General features: G+C 35.8%; 1 protein-coding gene across 1 annotated transcript in view; it reads left to right on the plus strand.

Moving 5' to 3' along the window:
• Nucleotides 1–21435, plus strand: part of CEP112 (centrosomal protein 112) — a 409030-nt gene that overhangs the window by 235329 nt on the left and 152266 nt on the right. The window contains exon 20 of the mRNA XM_044921845.1: nucleotides 17660–17890. Coding sequence (XP_044777780.1) covers nucleotides 17660–17890 — 231 coding nt within the window. The remainder of the gene's footprint in view (nucleotides 1–17659; nucleotides 17891–21435) is intronic.

Consider the following 21435-nt stretch of genomic DNA (forward strand, 5'->3'; position numbering starts at 1 on the left):
TGCTGGAGGTTAAATGGGAGAGCGAGAGGAAAGGGAGTTTCTGAAACTTTTAGATTAATAAAAAGGAAAACAATCTCGTAAATCATGAGTCTCCTATATGCCAGGTGACTTTGTTTAGTACACTAAGTACAACAGGCAACAGAAGGCTAACAGTAGTTTAACAGGCATTGGAAACTTGGTGAATACTGACTGGTGGATGGTATAGGTAGTTATATATAGCCAGAGCTTTTAATCACAGAATTGTTTTAGAAGAGCCCTGTGTTAAATTATGTAAAACATTTTTGTTAACAAAACTGTCAATCTTAAAATAAGTTTGATGTCTGTTAGTACGTAGTGAAAAAAATCAATTAACGTATTTATCAAAAATGGTAGGCTAATTGGAACACTTAATTTTTTTTGTTCATTTCTAAATTTACTTACAAGCATTTTTCTATAGGTTTTGAAAATCTTTTGGTATCATGATCTTGATCTAGACAGCCTTTGTTTTTTAGTTTGTCTTAAAAGTGTTTTAGACCCAGTGTGCCTGTAGTTAAGTGTGTGAGTATCTAAGATGCATAACTTTACTTAGACTTCATAACTGTCCAGTTTTACCAGATGTAAGAATTTAACATTGAAAAGAGTTTAACATGACATCTAGTGAGATAAATTCTTAAAAATGATAGTCTAGGGGCTCCTGGGTGGCTCAACTGGTTGAACGTCTGACTTCTGATTTCAGGTCATGATCTCATGGGTCATGAGATGTAGCCCCACACTGGGGGGGGGGGGTCTGCTCTCAGCAGGGAGTCTGCTTGAAGATTCTCTCCCTCTGTCCCTACCCCCACACGTGCTCTCTCTTTCTCTCTCTTTCTAAAATGAATAAAAATAGGTCTTTAAAAAAATAAAAACAGGGGCGCCTGGGTGGCTCAGTCAGCTAAGTAGCTGCTTCTGGCTCAGGTCATGATCTCGGAGTCCTGGAATCAAGCCCCTGCTCAGCAGGGAGTCTGCTTCTCCCTCTGCCTCTTCTCCTGCCCCTGCTCATGTGCTCTCTCTCCCTGGCTCACTCTCTCTCATAAATAAATAAAATCTTTAATAAATAAATAAATAAAAACACATTTTAAAATGATGGTAGTTGAAATCCTTCTATAAATTAACTTGAAACCGTTATTTTTACGTTGTATCATTGTTACGAATCATGTTTCTAGTCTGCATGCCACTTGTTATAGAACTATTTATACCTTTTCGGGGTGCCTAGGTGGCTCAGTTAAGTGTCTGCCTTCAGCTCAGGTCATGATCCTGGGGTCCTGGGATCGAGCCCCACGTCGGGCTCCCTGCTCAGTGGAGAGTCTGCTTCTCCTTCTCCCTCTGACCCTTTCCCCTGCTCATACTCTCGTTCTCTCTCTCTCTTTCAAATGAATAAATAAAAAATCTTTTAAAAAAAAAGAACTATTTATACATTTTGAATATACATTGAATATATTTAGGAACAACGTTTTTCTCTTACAGAGCCTTAGCTTAAAAAAATCACAAAAATGTTAACAAAAGTAATTTTAAAGTGAAATGGCTAATTTATTAAAAATTAACAATTATATATTTTATATTCATGAGCAGAGGCAAGTGCTATCACCATGGATTTAGTTAGTGCATTTTTTTCTAGTTATATGCATTGGCTTTGCCCACAAAATATCTTTTTACATTAGGTAAATTCATTTTATGAATAGAGAAGTAAAGCAGCAAGTAACAGGTCATGAACAAAAATACAAGTTATTATAGTACTTTAAGTTAAAGTGTCTATATTTCATGGTATTGCTGTGTTGATGTCAGAATCATCCAGGATGCTTTCCCAAGTAGGGTGGATTAAGAGAGAGGTAACTTCCCTCTCTTTTGCTAAACATAATACTAGTATTCTGACACCAAAGATACCTTGGGGAGGCCTACCTGGGCAATAAAGCTGTTCCTTATGGTCAAGTTGACTGGGGAGAATTCTCTGCTATTCTGCTGGGGAGATTTACCACCAAAGCCTTCATGACTTGAGAATGGATTTCCTAGATACTTATCTTGAACTTCTTTCAAAATCCCTAGAACTAGATCTATCAAGAATTTTATGCAGTTACTGAAAGGAATATTAAACTAGATATCCTCACTTGTAATCTGATGCTTGGGGGGAAAAAAGGCTGAAATAATAATATCATTTTTCAGATTATTGACTTATTTATATGTTTTTATTGCACACTTAATTTACAAATGCGGTTTACATGGTACTGACTTAAAACGTATCATGTGATCCTTCTATATTAGTTTCTGCATATATTTAAAGAATTAGTTGCAGCAAGTGCACACAGGGCATAAAAAAGTACACATAAGGGTAAAACAGGATGCACCATGTCCATTCTGAGACAGGGAGTCATGGAGTCGGCTGCAACTTTCACAGGGGGTAGGACTCTTTTCTCTTTCATCAGCTCATTGTTAATCAAGTCAACTATTTCTGAATGTCTAGATTTTCTTATGTTTAATTAAGCAGCCAAAACTTGTGAATACTTTGCTTTAGAAAAGTTATATGGTTGTTAGCATAGTAATCAGTGTTTTCTGAATGGCGCTAGGATAATGTGTGGGCTCTTGTGACCTAAGTGTGTATAGGATGTTTGGATAGACTGTCTAATGCAGAACTGGCAGAAAACCTAGGTCAAACTTTGTTTTCCCAGAACAGGGAAGTAAGTGGAGAGAGTATTGAAATCTGCTTTCCAATTACTTGAATGTCATTCTTTATAGAAGAAGGTTTCTAGTCAAGAAGAATTCAGCCTGAATTTTATTTTTCTTCCAAGGCCAAATAGACGTATTACCCACAACTCACTCTGGTGCAACGTCAGGGCTAACAGCAGGAGGACTACATGTCGGGAAGATGTTATCTGCAGCATCTAAAAACACTTAAAAGTTACTTTCTCGACAGAGTGTTGCCAGGAGTGACAGGTAACCTATTTGGCCTTTTTAATACTCATATTTTACATTCTCCAGATGAGATTATTAAAAGTGGTGTTTGAAAACAGTGTCTTTAAAAAAAATTTTTTTATTTAAATTCAATCTAGTTAACATATAATGTAGTATTAGTTTCAGGAGTAGAATTTAGTGATTCATCAGTTGCATGGAACACCCAATGCTCATTCCATCACGTGCCCTCCTTAATGCCCATCACCCAGTTACCCCATGCCCCCAAACCCCCTCCCCTCCAGCAACCCTCAGTTTGTTCCCTATAGTTAAGAGGCGCTTATGGTTTGTTTCCCTCTCTGTTTTCATCTTATTCTCTTTTTCCTTCACTTCTTCTTCCCTTTTTAGGGCCATCATTCTTTTTTTTTTTTTTTAAAGATTTTATTTATTTGACAGAGAGAAACACACCGAGAGAGGGAACCACAAGCAGGAGGAGTGGGAGAAGGAGAAGCAGGCTTCCTGCGGAGCAGGGAGCCTGATGCAGGACTCGATCCCAGGACCCCGGGATCATGACCTGAGCTGAAGGCAGATGCTTAACGACTGAGCCACCCAGGCGCCCCTAGGGCCATCATTCTTAAGTGGAATATTTCCACCCTTATAATTCCATTTGAGTCTAGAAAATATATAAAATTTTATATTTTGTGCTTCTGTTAATTATTTGTATAGTTTAATTTATAAAATAAATGCCCATATACAATCATTTTATGTCTAGTAGACATTTCATTTGCAAATTTCCAAAACAGACCAATGCGTTAGGAACCCTCTTATTTTCCTTTTAATTTTAACTTAAACTAAGTTTTTTATTCGCTTTCCTCAAGACCTATTTTCAAATAGATGGTTTGGGTGGTACTTTTAGAATAACACTAGAAATTTCAACATCAGTTATGAGTTTTTAGCAATATCGTCATTACTCACAGAAAAACAAATGCAGCCATAACGTTTGCCAGTTCGCGTGACTCATTACATGTTCTATTTCTTTTGAAGCTTTTTTTCTGCAGATAAGCATGTAAATTACTGAGGGCTTTTCTTTTGTATTTTTACCCTTCTTCCTTTTTTTTTTTTTATTCTCCACATAGAACACTCCCTTCTTTTGCAAGTAAAAATAATATTTCCTTTCTTAAGTCCTTCATAATATAGTCCCAAACTGAATATTTGTTGGTCTGAAATTTTATCCAAATTAAAGTTTTCTTGCCTTTCCTATATGCTAAGCTGTGCCCCCTCTTTCATCACATAATTTAGTAGTATCCTTGCAAACAACAGTACTGCATTTTATTTTAATTTTGTGTATAGAATTCCTTCCAGAGTTAAGCTAGTCTCTTGGAATTTGGAGGAATTCTAGCCCATCTATCTCTGCAAGTTGCAGAGGAGATATTTTCACTGAACCACAAGGTGGACTAATGATTTAATTTTTAGTTAGTAGATCTAATAACTGTAGAACAGGAGTCAACACAAATGTCCTTTAAATATACCAGACATGCATATTAGATGCCCAGGAAATTTTTGAATTATTTAAAGGTATATCTGCTGGCTCTTAGTTCTAAATATTTCTCCGTCATTTAAGGGATTTAAAACGTATTTTCCATTTGATAGAACACCGGCATTATGGTTCAAGAAATTTCTATTTGCAGCTTAGATACAGCAGGTTAAAAATAGAAAATATGCTGTGCTAGGAATCTGAAGACCTGGTTTCTTACCCAGACTTTTATGTGACTACCCACATCCCTTAATATTCTTTTTTCTACTTTTATCAACTACCTGTCTTTCCCGTGGCATATACAAGCACATTTTAAAAGCTTTAGCCCTATAAAAGTGCTATAAAATATAAACTTTTATTTTAAAAAATTACCTTACACATAAAATAATTTTATGGCTCATGGCTTAATTTGAAATTATTAGTTTCCAAAAAATGTTAAAAGGTATGTTATATGTCATATGATATAATTATATAGTATAGCTTTCTGTTTCACTATTTATATAAATTTCAGTTTTTAAATGACAATAAATATAAGATTTCATGTAAGATATACAGTTTTATGCACAATATAAATATACTCTCTAAAATAGATATATTAAACCTTTACAAACTAAAATTATTTCTTACTGATCCAACAGTATTTTCCTAATATATTCTACTATTGACTTTTCAATACATATGCTGTCCCTCCTTGAATTGAATATCCACTATATATATTTTTTTCCAATTCTGTGTATTTAATAAAATCTCAAATTCATATTTCATTCAGTGTATTCCTCTCATTAAAAAATGAAATGAGACATTTTATTTTGGTGGAGTGTAAGTTCTAGAAGAATAAGAGTCTGAAGTTTTGCTTCAGAAATAATGTAGACATAAGGAGTGATCAACAACCAAATATAACAGAAAGAAAGCTTTATCTATATTTGAATTTGTAAAATATAGTTGATACTAAAAATATATAATAATATAAACTAATAGTAAATGTATTATATACTAGATTATATATCATAACTAATAGTAATCTGTATTTTCAAACCTACTCATCAGGGTTTTTTCTTCTCAAAATTATTTTAAGAAAACAGCCATGGGTTTTTTCCTTATAAGCTGGCAGCTTCAACTCTGAAAGTTAATTTCCCAATATTTTCCTTTGACAAAGATCTCAGTGAAGTCTGAGGGACATATAATCGAGGACGAATTTTGGATGTGTTTACATAAAACACATTTAAATTAGGAAATATAGAAAAAATAAAGCTAAGTTATTCTGTAATAAACTCCTACTTATTAAAGCAAAAGGAAGAAGTAAGGAGAATTTAAATGTATATGTTCCATAAAAGCAAATAGCAGATAGCAAGGATTTTTTTTTCTGAAATTACTTCGAGGATATCCATCTGGTCACCATAGATTAACCCCAATCCCTTTATGCATTTATGTTACTTTACAATGCGAATTGGTATTTATTATAAGGACCTTGAATTATTTTATGGTCCTGGAGTATTTTCAAAATCTTCAAAGAAAGATTAAAGTATTTTTATAAGTATATATGTAGCAACTTGCCCTCCTTAGTAAGGTGCACTCAGTTCTTTCATTAGGTGATATTTGCAATGTGTTAATTGTCTGAAGTCTACCAGCCATGCAGACCAACTGCCATAGTGCTTCCTGTATGAAGTAAAATGAAAGGACCAAGTGAATAAAAGATGAAAAACATAACCTATCAATGCTGCTTTACTGCAGGCTATAGGAGTGCTCTGACCTCTTCTGCATGATGTAGCCAGCCAAGAAAATAGATGGTCATTTCTTCAGATCTTTACCTTTCTGTGAGGTTTTCATTCCTGGGGCATTTATGTGTAACTTCCTTGAAATGATGAAGTTGCAGTGTTTTACTGCCCTGCCCTACACCCCGCAGAGATTAGCAGACACATCTCAGCCCTTCTACTCTATCCTCATAATTCCTGTAAGAAATACAGGCGTGGTTGAATTCTCTGTCCTTTTGCTCTTGAAGCCTGTATGAAGCAATTACAATAGCTAACCAAACGTTATCCTCTTCTATACCATTCTACTTCCTGATTCTAACCTCCATCACCAGCCAAAGAATGTCTAAGGAAGGCAACAGAATGGTGTCAGGGCCCCTGTTCTTAGGGTCTTAACCTTTCATTGTGGGAGGAAATTTCCAGTGAGGAAGACGTTGGGAATTTGGACTGTTTCTCTTGAAATGGATTCCCAAACCATTTCCTCTGAGGATTCTACCTCCTTGATAAACCTTGTTATAAATGAGAACACAACTCTTCAGAAATGGACACTGAAGGCTCACTGGTAGATATGGCCTTCCAGCTCCTTAAAATATGATTTGGTGAGGTAATGGATGTTTAGATGCATGGACACACAGATGGACAACCAATGACTGACATAGCTGGCCAGAGAGCTATGAACACTTACTAAGGATCAAAAGTCTTGAAAGACTTGAGACCTTTGTCAAAGCAAGAGTTCACATAGAGGTACTCACCATTCTATGAACACCTCTGCCTCAGACCATTCTGAATTCAAACCTTCCACCTTTTTATCATTTAGTTTCTTTTAAATCCTGTCTCTCCATATTGTCTGACCCTACCACTGCCTGAGCCATGGCGTTCATTACACACCAGAACGGCGCTGAGTCGTGTTTAACTGTTGTATTTAATTCGTTAGGGACACTAATCATCTGTCATTATTTCTGGTACTTTTTTCTTCAAGAGACAAAAGCAGTGTTTTCTTACAAGGCTAAACTCTCTTTTATGCTAAAGTTTCCATGGAAGCTGTTTTACAATAGAAAATTCTATTGCATTTGATATTTATAAAATAGTGTTAGAAAATTAAAAGACTGTAATTTAAAATAGTGTGTTTTCTTTGAATCTATAAGCTTAAATCCAAATATTTATTTATCATGTCCAGCATAATGAAAAGAGAAATTATTTTGATGTTTTATATGACTTAATAAGTTTGGTGACCTTAATATTAAACATAAATAGCTAAAATGTATTCTAGAACTCATAATATATTGTTCTAAAAAAACCATATTAGTTTAAACTTTTTTACATAATAATGAAAGGTAAAAAATAATGAAGTAATGTGATATTCAAAGACATAAATGAAATCAAGGGTCCCCTGTGAAAAATCCAAAATAAGAAGAAAAATTGTCGTAGGATTATGCATTTCCATAATACAGATTATATTAAAAATAATTATTGTGTTAAATTTTAAGAAATTATTCTGTATTAGATGCATTCTCCTTGCCACGTAGGCATAAAACATCTGCACTATTTTTAAAAAGTTTTGTTGTATTGTGTCTTATACATACAAAGAATATATGTCATAAATAATACTTAAGTTCTAATGTACACAAACAAAATGAACATCACGAACTGACCACCCAAGTTAAGAATTAGAACACTGCTAAAACCATTGTGTCTAACCAGATGCTCCTTCCTTTCCGGAGCTCCCGATACCTGCCCCAGAGGCAACCTCTGGCCTTAGTTGTGTGTTGATGGTTACAATTGACATATCAATGATTTTGGAATATTTTATCACCTCCTAACAAAAAAACACATTTAACAGTCAGCCAGTCTCCATTTTCTCCACAACACTCCAGCCCTAGGCAACCACTCATGTAAATTCTGTTCCTCCCGATTTTCTTGTTGGGGCTGTTTCTTATGAGTAGAATCATATGATATGTGGTCTTTTGTGACTGGCTTCTTTCATTTGTGATATTTTCAAGGTTCATTCATGTCATAGCCTGTATTAGTTCTCCATTCCTTTTTTTTTTTCCTGAATATTTTATTTGTCCATTCATCAGTTGATGAGCAATTTGTTTCTACTTTTTGTTGTTATGAATAATGCTGCTGTAAACATTCACATACAAGTGTTTGTGCAGAGATATATTTCATTTCTCTTGGGTATATACCTAGAAGTAGAGAGAATTGATTTTTGTCTGTTGTGTAAGATAGGGATCAGATTTCATTGTGTCCCATGTGAATAGCGTCTTGACTTAGGACAGTTTTTAAACTGATTCGTCATTGCCCCACTAAAGCACAATACCAGCTCTGTCCCATGTGACCTTGTTTCTAGGTTCACTGTTATGTTCCATGAGTCAAGATGTTTCTATTCTTTATGATTATAGTGTACTGTATTAATTTCAATCACATTATTCTAGGCCCTGATACGTGGTATGCAATGTCACACCACTTGTTCTTCTTTAGGAGTATCATGGTACTAGGCTCATCCTGTACATTTTAGGTTCAGCTTGTCAAGTTTCTTGGAAGCTTTTGTGGAAATTTTAATTGGACTTGCATTGATGCTATAGATCAATCTGCGGATAACTGATGGAGAGGCTTTCCATCACCATTTCTCTCTCAGTTATTTAGATCTTCTTTAATGTCTTTCAAAAAGGCTTGTAATTTTTTCTTTAAGGTTTTGCACATCTTTTGGTAGACTTGTTTCTGAGACTCTTATTTTTGTCATAGTTATACACGATGTTTATAATTTTTTTGCTGGTGTATAAAAATTACAAGCAATTTTTAAACATAGATCTTTAATTCAAACACCTTCCTAAACTCTTTTTTTTTAAGATTTTATTTATTTATTTGAGAGAGAGAGAATGAGAGAGAGAGCACATGAGAGGGGGGAGGGTCAGAGGGAGAAGCAGGCTCCCTGCCGAGCAGGGAGCCCGATGCGGGACTCGATCCCGGGACTCCAGGATCATGACCTGAGCCGAAGGCAGTTGCTTAACCGACTGAGCCACCCAGGTGCCCTCTAAACTCTTATTTCTAATAATTTGTACATTCATTTTTCATTTTCTCTATATACAATCAGGACTGAAGACAGTTTGTTTTATTTTTTCTTGTCATATACTTACGAATACAAATAGTGGTAAGCATATTTTTTCTTCTTTCTGATTTTAAAAGGCAGTAGCTTCACAATAAATAATGAATAAAATTTGCTGGCTTTTGGTAAATACCTTTCATCTCATTAAGAATGGTCTCTTCTATTCCTATATGGCCAAGAGTTTCTGTCATGGACTTTTTTCAAATGTTTTTCTGTTTATTGTGATAACTGTAAGGCTTTTTTCTTTTAACACATTAATAGAATAAATCATAGGTTATTTTTTACCATTACACCAACATTATGTCCCATCCAATTTTTAAATGATATATTATTGCCAACTTCAATTTGCTAGTGATTGTTGAGAGTGAGCAACCTGAAATTTTCTTTTTTCTTTATTTTTAATTTTATTTTATTATTTTTTAAAGATTTTATTTATTTGACAGAGACACAGCGAGAGAGGGAACACAAGCAGGGGGAGTGGGAGAGGGAGAAGCAGGCTTCCCGTGGAGCAGGGAGCCCGATGTGGGGCTCGATCCAGGACCCTGGGATCATGACCTGAGCCGAAGGCAGACACTTAACGACTGAGCCACCCAGGTGCCCCTGAAAATTTTTTTTTTTAGACATGTTTTTAAATTGATGTTATGCTAGCCTCACAAATTGAATTGCTGATTAATATTTTTTCTATTCCCTGAAAGAATTAATGTAAGAGTGAATTATTTGTTTCTTTTAAAAAATTTTTTTATTGTTATGTTAATCCCCATACATTACATCATTAGTTTTTGATGTAGTGTTCCATGATTCATTGTTTGTGCATAACACCCAGTGCTCCATGCAGAACGTGCCCTCTTTAATACCCATCACCAGGCTAACCCATCCTCCCACCCTGTTTCTTAATAATTTGGTGGATCTGGCCAGTAGAGCCATCTGGGCTTTGTATTTCATTTCTGGAAAGATTTTTGACTACTATTTAAATTTTTCTAGTGGTTACAGGATGATTCACATTTTCCAATTTTTTAAGCCAGTTTTGGTAAATTTTTATAGTTTATGAATTTTTCCTTTTCACTTAAATTTGATATTGGCATTTATAGATTTTGAGAAATGTTAAACTTCCCTTGCATTCTCTACAACATGGCAATTACATATTTTATTGTATACATTACCAGACTTGGTTTCCTAATAATTTATTTAGGATTTTATGTCTGTGTTTATGAATGAGTTGATATATAGTTTTTATTTCTCTTCCTATTCTTGTCATCCTTTGGTATCAATATGATGACTTCTGAAATAGTTTGAGAGTACATTTCTCTATTCTCTGCAAGAGATTATAAAAGACTAGAATGATCTATCTTCTGGGAAATTTTTTTAGAACTCACCTGGAAATTATCCAAGCTTGGTGTTTTCTTTGTAGGAAGATTTTTCACTATTCTTTCAATTTACTAATTAGATTGTTTTATTTCTTATTTTTGGCAGTTTATATTTTCCTAGGAATCTATTTCACCTTGGTTCTCCAATTATTGGCATAATATTTTTATGATATGATCTTATCTTTTTAATCTGTGATGGATCTGTAGTATTTTTTTTAGTTTTAGTATTAGTTATTATCTCTTTTTTCCAGTTAATATTGCCACAGTTTTATTTTCAGCCCTAATATTGTTTATTTGTGCCTTCTTTCTTGTTTCCTTCATCAGTCTTACCAGAAATTGTTCTATCTTGCTAATTTCTTAAATTGTCCTTTTTTCATTAACAATTATACTTTTAAAAATGAATAGCATGTTGTGGCTACATATTTCCTTCACTTTAGTTTCATCCTTAAGGATTTGGTACAGAATATTTTCGTAATCGTTTCGGAGAATTTTTATTTAACATGTTATGAATTTACTTTTATTAAGAAATATGTTAACATCAATCAATTTAAAAGTCACAAAAATAGATATAGTAAAATATCTCCCATGCCCCCCTGACTGTTGGCACTAACTCCCCCATTACCATCTAAAAGAGTACAAATGTAAAAAAATAAAAAGTCTTGTGTCTTCTTCCAGAGATCAATTCTAAGTACTTTAATTTTTATCTTAATTTCATTTTGAAACATAGGTATTTATTTATTTATTTATTTATTTATTTATTTATTTATTTTAGAGAGAAAGTGTGGAGGGAGGGGCAAAGGGAGAGAGAGAGAGAGAATCTTAAGCAGGCTCCATGCCCAGTGCAGAGAGAGCCCAATGCAGGACTTGATCTCATGACCCGGAGATCATGATCTCAGTCAAAATCAAGAGTTGGACACTTAACCAAGTGAGCCACCCAGGCATTCCAAATCATGAGTTATTTAAAGTGTATGTTTAAAATTTTGAAGTAGGGGCACCTGGGTGGCTCAGTTGTTAAGCGTCTGCCTTCAGCTCCGGTCATGATCCCAGGGTCCTGGGATCGAGCCCCACATCAGGCTCCCTGCTCGGCGGGAAGCCTGCTTCTCCCTCTCTCACTCCTCCTGCTTGTGTTCCCTCTCTTGCTGTGTCTCTCTCTGTCAAATAAATAAATAAAATCTTAAAATAAATAAAATAAAATAAAATTTTGAAGTATGTGGGGAATTATTTTGGTTTTGTTGTTACTGTTTTTGTCATGGTTCCTAATTTAATTGAATTCTTGTTGAAGAATATTTTTTTGATACCATCATTGTTTTTGCAATATGTTGACATTTAGGTCTCATGGTTTCGTGTGTGTGTGTGTGTGTGTATGTGAGAGAGAGAGAGAGTGTGTGAGATGAAATCTCCTACTAGAATGGTGGATTTTTCCATTTTCCCCTGTAGTTCCATTAAATTGTTGTATATATAATTTGAGCTTGTTTTATCGCATATATGTAGTGTAGATTTATGTCTTTGATGAATGAAATTTTTAAAAATAATTATTTAATGATACTCTATTTTGAGAGTGTCTGGTTAATATTTTACTGGCATAACTTTTTCCATTTCCTTAGTTTCAATTTCTTCATGTCTTCAGTATGTCTCATTAAAAAAAATGGATGAATTTTAATTTATTTAAAAAATCTGAACTATCACACTCTTTTAAGTAGTAATTTTGGTCTGTTTATACTTGTAATTATTAATAGACCTTACTTTTCCATCTTTCCTACTTTTTTCTATTCGTCTTTCTTGCCCTTATTTTTCAAATAGACTTTATTTTAAAAACATTTTTAGATTTATAGAAAAATTGAGAGGATAGTATAAAGAGCTCCCATATACCTTGCACCCAGTTTCCCCTATTATTAACATCTTTTTTTAGTATGATACATTGTTTACAATTATGCACCAGTATTGATATATCATCATTAACTAAAATCCGTACCTTATTCAGATTTGCTTAATTTTTACCCAATGTCATTTTTTTGTTCCAGGATCCCATCTAGGATATCACATTATATTTAGTTGTTATCTCTCCTGAGTCTCCTCTGCTATGACAGTTTGTCAGATTGTTCTTACCTTTGAGGACCTTGACAGTTTTGAGGAGTACCCATTTGGAATTTGTAAAATGCCCTTCGTTGTAATTTGGAATTCTTCTGCAAGGAAGATTTGTTTCTTCTCCCCCCTTTTATTAATTTATTACATCATCTATATGAGTATGTACTCATGGATATTTACTTTATTCTTTGGAATATATTCCAGTCCTTTTTTTCTCAAATTGTTCCAGTTTTGGCCATAGGGAGGTCTTTCATTTGGTTCCTATATCAGCTGGTTCCTGTATTTAATATACTCTCATCAATGAACATTTCTTAGTGTTGCTAGCACAGCAAGATGTTCTGATTCATCTTATGTATTTCCCGCCCATTCTTGGAATCAGTCATTTGTCCAAGGGCCACTGGTTCCTTTTATTGGGGGATGGTACTAGAACCCAAAATCTGGGTGCTTGGTGTACTTGTTGCTACTGGGAAGTCATTTACCAATTGTATTCTTTGCCTGTTTTCAAGTTTTTCTCTGTCTTTTGTGTTCTGCCATTTCATTACCTAGTATATAGATGTGGAGCTTTTCCCTTCCTTCCTTCCTTCCTTCCTTCCTTCCTTCCTTCCTTCCTTCCTCCCTTTTCTATCCTGGTTGATATTTATTCTGCTCACTATTTCTATGGATTCTTGCTTTTCCCGAGTTCTGGAAAATTCACAGTCATTTTTGCATATTGTCCCTATCTTCTCTTCTCTTGTCCCCTCCTTCTGGAACTCTAGACATATATTAGGTATTTTTATTTCACCTTCCATAGCTTTAAACATCTCACTTACAGTTATTATCTTCTGATATTAATATGCTGCATTCTGAGTAATTTATTAAGATATCTCTTCTCTTCCATTACTTTTTGCTTCTGCTATGTTTAAACTGCCTTAACTCATCTTTTATTCAAAAACCTTATTTTTGGAAATTATATTTTTTTTCTCAAATCTGGTAATTTTTGCTTAATCTCTTCTGATTTACTCATTTTGTGATTCCATCTTTTATTTTTTAAAATATTTAATACGTGTTATTTTATCTTATTTTTCTGATAATTCTAATATTTAAAGTGCTTGCCAGTGGGAATCTGTTTCTGCTAACTCATACCAGTGGTGTTTTTTTTTCTGGATTTAGTAATTTTTTTTATTATGAGCTCGTTTTTGGTTTACCTTAATTTATGGAAAACTTGGAGACATTAAACTGAAGAAGCGTTCCTCCAGAGGGAATTTGTTTTAGCTTCAGGCAGGAGTAAATAACACTACGGACCTGGAACCACTTTTCCTATTCCAGGCTCTCTGACTTAATTCTGTGGAATCATGTTCAACTCCCATATTCCTTGCCCCTGAAGCTGCAGTGCTAATAAAGACATTTGTCCTCAAAGATACCTTGCCTTTTGGGCATGCTTACTGGTCATTATCCTATTTTGGGCACATGCAGTTTACATGTGCGTGACTTTTATTTTGTTTTTCCCTTTGGATTTTTCTCTTGCTTCCTATGAGCAAAGAAAGAAAACATTGTATTTTATACAGAACCTAGTTGTTTCATCTCATGAGGGCCTCTCAGAGTATCTAACCTGCCACACTGCCTGAAGTAACTATCCTAAATCACCAATATTCCTGTCTCTTCCTTGCCTTCCACACACATGTAGTTATTCAGCCCTTTTTAATTCTCCTTCTAAAGTTGTATGCCCGTCCATTCCCGTTTGCTGGCCTTCCCATCCCTGGTGTCTCTAACCCATTATATATACTGCCTCCATGTTAGTCTTTCTTAATAGAAATTCAGTGCTATTTCTTGGCTTACTATCCCCACATACTCCTCTCCAGCATCTGATTGTCCTCCAGTGCCTTGATTTCCAACCCTTGTAGTTTAATATCTTCAATGTCTGCAGCAAATCTCTCTTTTCTGAATTTCCTCTATTCCTCTTTGACACTCTGTTTTTCTTCTTCCATGCAACTCATTCTTTCTACCTGAAATGTCCTATATTCATCCATATCCCCAAATGGTACTAATTTATCTATTCAGGTCCATCTCAGTTGCATTCAGTTTTATTCAGTTTTCCAGAATTCTTCCTAGCTCAAAGTAACTTCTCCCTCTTTTGAACTTTTATGGCACTTTGTCTTCTCTTGTGGCTTTATGGCTTTTGTGTGTGTGTATGTGTGTGTACAAGTGTGTGTAGCTTATATATTACAGTCTAAACTCTTTAGGGAAATTTTTTGTTCTAGAAGTCACTTATGGTGGCTTCCGCATCATAGATCCTAACAAATAGTAAATTATACATAATTATAAATTAAAGAGTAGCACATTGGAAATATTTCAGACATTGGTGATGATGTTGTAGCATAAGGCAGATTTTTCGTCCTTTTTTAGGCTGAATAATACTGCATTGTATGTAAAGACTCCATTTTGCATATCCATTTATCTGTCAATGGACGTCTGGGTTGCTTCCATGTTTTCTGGTCTGTATGTTTTTAACTGTATGAAATCAACTTGATTAAAAGTTGTCTTTATAGTGGGTCTCCTACAGGTACAACCTTTATTAATTTGTGAAATTTCTTTGTAATTCTGCTCTTTTCTATTAGTCAAATAGATGAAGCTTTCTAGGTCACTATTTATAATATTAAAGAAAAATGAACACATCTATTCCAGATTGATCTTGGCAGTTCCATCACTGTAGTTATCAGCACATGCTAAGGACTAAAATATTAAATACCCCAGGGAAGTCTTTGGCATTAAGTTCTTTCATTTAATGTTTATTTCTTCCATAATTAGTTGATACATTTTTCAGTATAGTTTTTCTATTTGAAAACCATCACTGGACTAGAGCCAGTGTATAACAATGTGCCAGCAGTTTAAAATGCCTTCCTTAAGTTATCACCACATTCCTAGTCAACTAATAAAAATATACAAAATTATGAAGTGCAGTAGTAGCAAGGGTGTGGAGAAACGGGTTCACATACCCACTGTTGTTCACACTGGAAATGGATTCATTGTTTCTGTAGAGCAATTCAGAAAAAAAGAAAGTTATTCTTATCTTTTAGCCAAATAATTTTGATAATAATTATATAACAATATAATTATATTATAATGATAATATAACCTAAAAGCAAAATACCAGTGTAATTTATTCATAGATGTCTCATATGTAATAATGACTAATTGGAAATAAGACAAATATCCAAGAATAACATGATTAAGTAAATTACATATATTGCAATGATGAAATACCAAAGAACCACTAAAAGTGACAAATACACTAACAAATGGGAATGAAGATGTAAAATTAGGTATAGGAAAAAGTAGAACAGTATCTAAACAGTGATTATATCATTAAAAAGATTTGTATGTACATTGTCAAAGATTGAAATTCAATTTGGGGTGGTGTCAGTGGTTTTGGAAAGTTAACTTTTTTTGTTAATTTTTTATTTTTTATAAAGACATTATGACCTTGCAACTTTGGAATATAACTGTGTTCTAATCATAGTGAAAATTAGAGGTTAGAGGTACACAATGAGAATAGATTAATAAAATACAATAAATGTCATTCTTTATAAAAAAATTCTTACTTCTCTGATACAGTATAATATGTGATAAAAATAAAGCTTTCAAATCAGACTGAATTTGGATAAAATCTTTGCATGTCTCTTTTTCTTGGACTACATGTCTTAGTCTGTTCTGGCTTCTACAACAAAATGCCACAGGCTGGGTGGCTTATAAATTCATTTGTCACAGTTCTGGAGGCTGGGAAGTCAAAGATCAAGGCATCAGCATGGTTGTATTCTGATGAGGACCCTCTTCTTGGTTCAGAACTAGCACCTTCTCACTGTGTCCTCACATGGTGGAAGGGACAAGGGATCTCTGAGTTTCTTTTGAAAAGGCACTAATTTCATTTTATAAAGGCACTAATTATATCCTAAAGGCCCAAGATGACCAGTGTCCTTAAAAGAAGAGGAAAATTTGGACCCAGAGACACAGACACACAAAGAAGCCATTTGAAGATGGAGCAGAGATTGGAGTGATGTGTCTATAAATTAAGGAACACCAAGGATTGCCAACAGACATCAGAAGCTAGAAGGGAGGCATGGACCAGATTCTCACTCTGAGCCTCCAGAAGGAATCAACCCTGCCAGCACCTTGATCTCAGACTACTAATCTCTAGAACCGTGAGAGAATAGATATCTGTTGCATTAAGCCACCCAGTTTATGGTACTTGTTATGGCAGCCTCAGGAAACTAATATGTCCCGTATGTTTGGGAATTAGGAAACCTGCTTCTAGATGGTTTATAAGTCAAAGCAGAAAATGATAAAGGAAGTTAAAAAATGTTTTGAGCTAAATGATCATGAAAATAGCATATATCTACACTTGAGAGATTAAACATATGTAAGAGTTGGAGGAGTATTTATAGTCTTAAGTTTATAAATGAGAAAAGAAGGAAGTATAAAAATAAGTGAGCTAAATACTGGAAAAGAAGAAATCAGGAGGAGGAATATAAAATAAGCCCAAGAATGTAGAATGCAAGACATAATGAAATAAGAGCTGATATCAATGAAATAAAAGCAAAAATACCATAGCAAGTACTAGATGAATCTTAGGAACATAACATTGAATATTTGAAAAAGCAAGTTGCAGAAGAATACATGTAATATTCCACTTACATAGATATTTGAGAGAAGTAAAATTAAACATGTTATATATAGTAAAAAGGTTATAGGTAGAATTTACATCTAAGCTAGGAGGGAATGGCATGGGATGGGAGAATGAGTGGATGAGGGGAAGGAAGGAAGGGAGGGGGGTTAGGAAGGAAGGAAGAAAGGAAGGAGTGAACTTGTATGTTTGTTAACCTTTTGCGATTCTTCTTTTATGATTTTCCTATTCATATCCTTTGCCCATTTTTCCATTTTTAAAAACAAGGTTATTGCTGACATGGAGGCCCAAGTTCACAAGCTGAGAGAAGAGCTGATTCACGTGAACTCGCAGCGGAAACAGCAGCTGATAGAGCTTGGTCTTCTTCGCGAAGAGGAGAAGCAAAGGGCTGCAAGGGACCATGAGACCACTGTCTACAAACTGAAGGCTGAGTCAGAAAAGATGAAGATGGAGCTGAAAAAGACTCACGCTGCTGAGACAGAGGTGACATTGGAAAAGGTGAGATATCCAGCTGGATTTGCGCAGACCACTGAAACCCATGTTTAGGCCCCACTGCTGCCATCCTTGCATTTAATCTCTAAAAGGTGGCAAGCATAGAACTACTCCTGAAATTTACCAACTGTTCAAATGAGTAATTTAAGTGTCTTGCTATATGTTTAAGCACCACAAAAATAATCCAGGGAGTTAGGTGTCCTATTTTCCCTTGACGTCCATGGAAAGGATAGTATGGAATATCCCATTCCATAGTGATTAGATGCACATTGTGATAAAGCAATGTAGAATATTGTCCAGTATTGTACTGAGTAGGGACACTTGAGCTGTAGCCCCAAGTTTTCCTCGGTTAAGACTAGGTTTCAGATCTTTCTTCAGTTTTCTAATAGTCATTTCTAGATTTCAAAGTCTTTTGTAACAGTCTTGTGTAACATAAATGATGACATAGTTTCCCAGATTGCGATTTCAGATTAAGGAAAGTTTCTTTAAAATTATATATTTTTGAAATATATGTCAATATAATGTTTACACATTTTGGGTTGACTGATTTTCCAGGTATAATCTCAAATATTTGTTCTTTCATTGTTCTGGAAAGGTGGAAACATTTTAATTGGGAGTAAATGTGAATTGCTATTAATGATAGCAACTATAAATTGCCTCTTGAGTTCCTTAAGACCAGTCTAATCTTGAGATCAAGAAACTTGAAAAGGGTAATCTAAGAGTCTTCCAATTCTGCTTACTTTTTTTTTTTTACCTTTTCTTCTTCATCTTTAAATGTTATGCCTTCCTAGAGCATACAACACCATTCTAGGCACTGCTCCATTGGTTTTACATGGATTGTGATCCTAAGATGCTTCTTTTATAGTATCCTAATTTATTTGAGACTCAGATTTCAGCAGACTTTGCCCTTGGCAGCATAGCTCTGAACCAGAAATAAATAGGAACAAGACTCCAAAGAGGCAGAAGTGAGCCTGGCTTCTTGGAGGAGCAGCAAGGAGGCTGATGTGGCAAAAAATGGTAACCAAGAAGGAGGAAGAGGGGGAGAAGGAGGTGATGAGGTTAGGGAAGAAACCTCAGGGGATGGACCTATGTCCTGTGGGTCTGTGTGGGTGCTTGAAAGGGTTTTGCTCTGACTCTCTGGGAGTAAGGCTTCGCAGGTTTGCTCTGACTCTCTGGGAGTAAGGCTTCACAGGTTTTGAGCAGAGGAGTGGAATGCATTGATTCACATTTGAGTAGGATCTCTCTGTGCATGCTGAGAACAGACTGAATTGAGGGCAAAGAAAGAAGTAGGGAGACTAGTTGAAAGGCCATTGTGGGAATTTGGATGAGATGACTGAGGCTCGGGCCTGGGCAGCAGCAGGTAAAAACTGATGAGATTCGGATTAGGAAGGTGGATCTGACAGCGTCCACTGTTGATTTGTGGGGGGGGTGGAAGAGAGAAAGAGGGGCATGCTGTTTAGCAGTCAAGGGAGATTCCAAGGTGACTTGCTGGAGCTGGTGGACCAATGGAATCAGCCTTTTGGCAGCCTAAGGAAGACTGCCAGAACAGTAGGCGGGGCCGGTGGGGGGCATGTCCCAGTTGAGATGCCTTTTATACATCTAAGTGAGGATATTGGTGGTAATTCCATCAAAGCAATACAAAATAAGAATGTTTTGATGCTAAAATATACAAAATTTCAGGAATTAGAAAAGTTCCTTATCCAGACAGTTTTATCCCTCTGACAGTAGCAGATCAATGAGACTGATGGAGAGTGAAAGGGGTGTTACTGTATCCTATCTGGAGACTCTTTTTTTTTTTTTTTAAGATTTATTTATTTATTTGAGGGAGAAAGAGCGCAAGCAAGGGGAGGGGCAGAGAGAGAGGGAGACAAGCATACTCCCCACTGAGCGAGGAGCCTGATTCAGGGGCTCCATGCCATGACCCCGAGATCATGACCTGAGGCAAAATCAAGTGTTGGACACTAACCGACTGAGCCACCCAGGCGCCCCTCTGTCTGGTGACTCTTACACACACCTTGCCTTGGCTCTATTTGTCTCTGCCAACAGTTCAAGGTAGTTCTGAATAAATGTACTTAAACAGCACACGTACCAGTGCACACTGATTTAGGAAAATTAAACATACCAAAGCCAGACTTATACAAGTTTTGCCTTAATTTTCTTGTGCTATATATTCACATTCCAAATGTTTCTTTTTAGTAGAAGATGAACCTTTTCAAATACAGGTTTATATGTGTTAAAACTAATTAGCAGGTTACAGATAATAAAAAAAAATTAGAAACCATTAGTAATTCGTTTTCCAAACATTTCTGGAAGATCTTTTTTTTTTTTTTTAAAGATTTTATTTATTTATTTGACAGAGAGATAGAGAGAGAGAGAGCACAAGTAGGCAGAGTGGCAGGCAGAGAGAGAGGGAGAAGCAGGCTCTCCTCTGAGAAGGGAGCCCAACATGGGGCTCGATCTCAGGACGTCGGGATCATGACCTGAGCCGAAGGCAGCTGCTTAACTGACTGAGCCACCCAAGAGCCCCTCTGGAAGATCTTCTATAACCCTGAAAGGCATTATCCCAGACACTGTGAGGATACACAGGAAAAAGAAAAAAAAAGGCACAGTCCTCAAGGAGATCATAAAATAATAGTGACATCAAGACATACACACATACAAAAATAAGTGTAATGCAAGGTGGAGTGTGAATTGGGGGAAATTATTCCTGTTAAGGAAATCAGGGAAAATTAATCGGATGAGATGGTGCTTTTACTAGATATAAGTAATCTGTAGGATTTTGACTAGTAGATAAGCAAGATGGCATTCTAAGCCAAAGGAATAACAACAGCAAGAGCAAACAAAACCATTTACATGCATGGCACGGAGGTTAATCAAGAGGAGTGGTTAGTGATAGGCTGAAAGGTAGCTTGGGATCACTGAGAGTCTCCAAAGCTGTCGTAGTATTTTAGTTTCGTTGGGTAAACAGTGAGGAGCTGCTGAAAGTTTTTAAGCGCTGAATGTCAAGATTCAAGCGATTCTCAGGAAAATCTTTCTGTCAGTGTTGTTCTGATGCCCTCGAAGTAGGAGTAGTTGGTGGGGACCAGATTAACACAGGCAGGAGGTCCCTGAGGGCATGTTCGAGGTGCAGGAAGAGCAGTGCAGGTGAGAGCAGAGCAGTGACAAAGGGCTAGAGGGGACATGTTTGAGAATCATCTGAGAGATGGTACTGATTAGGCTTGTGAAGTATAACCCAACTCTTAATAAATCGGGAAGGTAGGAGATGCCTGGTTTGGGGAGGAAGAAGGTAGGTACCATTATGAACTTGTTGACTTTGAAGTGCCTCCACGCCACCCAGCTGGGCTGGTCACTTGCTGTGGAAGGAACATTGGTAGGTAATCATAAGAAAAGGCAGGACTGGAGCAAACAGCTGTGTGGGTCACCCACAGAGAGGGCCTGTTCAAGAGAGGAATGCAGGAAGAAAACAGGAAGCTGTGAAGGAAGAACTGCACTGAAGAGGTCAGGGAGGAAACAGTCAAAGAAGGGTCATCAAGGTAAGAGGAATCTGAGAA

The sequence above is a fragment of the Neomonachus schauinslandi genome, chromosome 15 (assembly GCF_002201575.2).
Source record: "Neomonachus schauinslandi chromosome 15, ASM220157v2, whole genome shotgun sequence".
In the NCBI taxonomy this organism is placed as follows: Eukaryota; Metazoa; Chordata; class Mammalia; order Carnivora; family Phocidae; genus Neomonachus; species Neomonachus schauinslandi.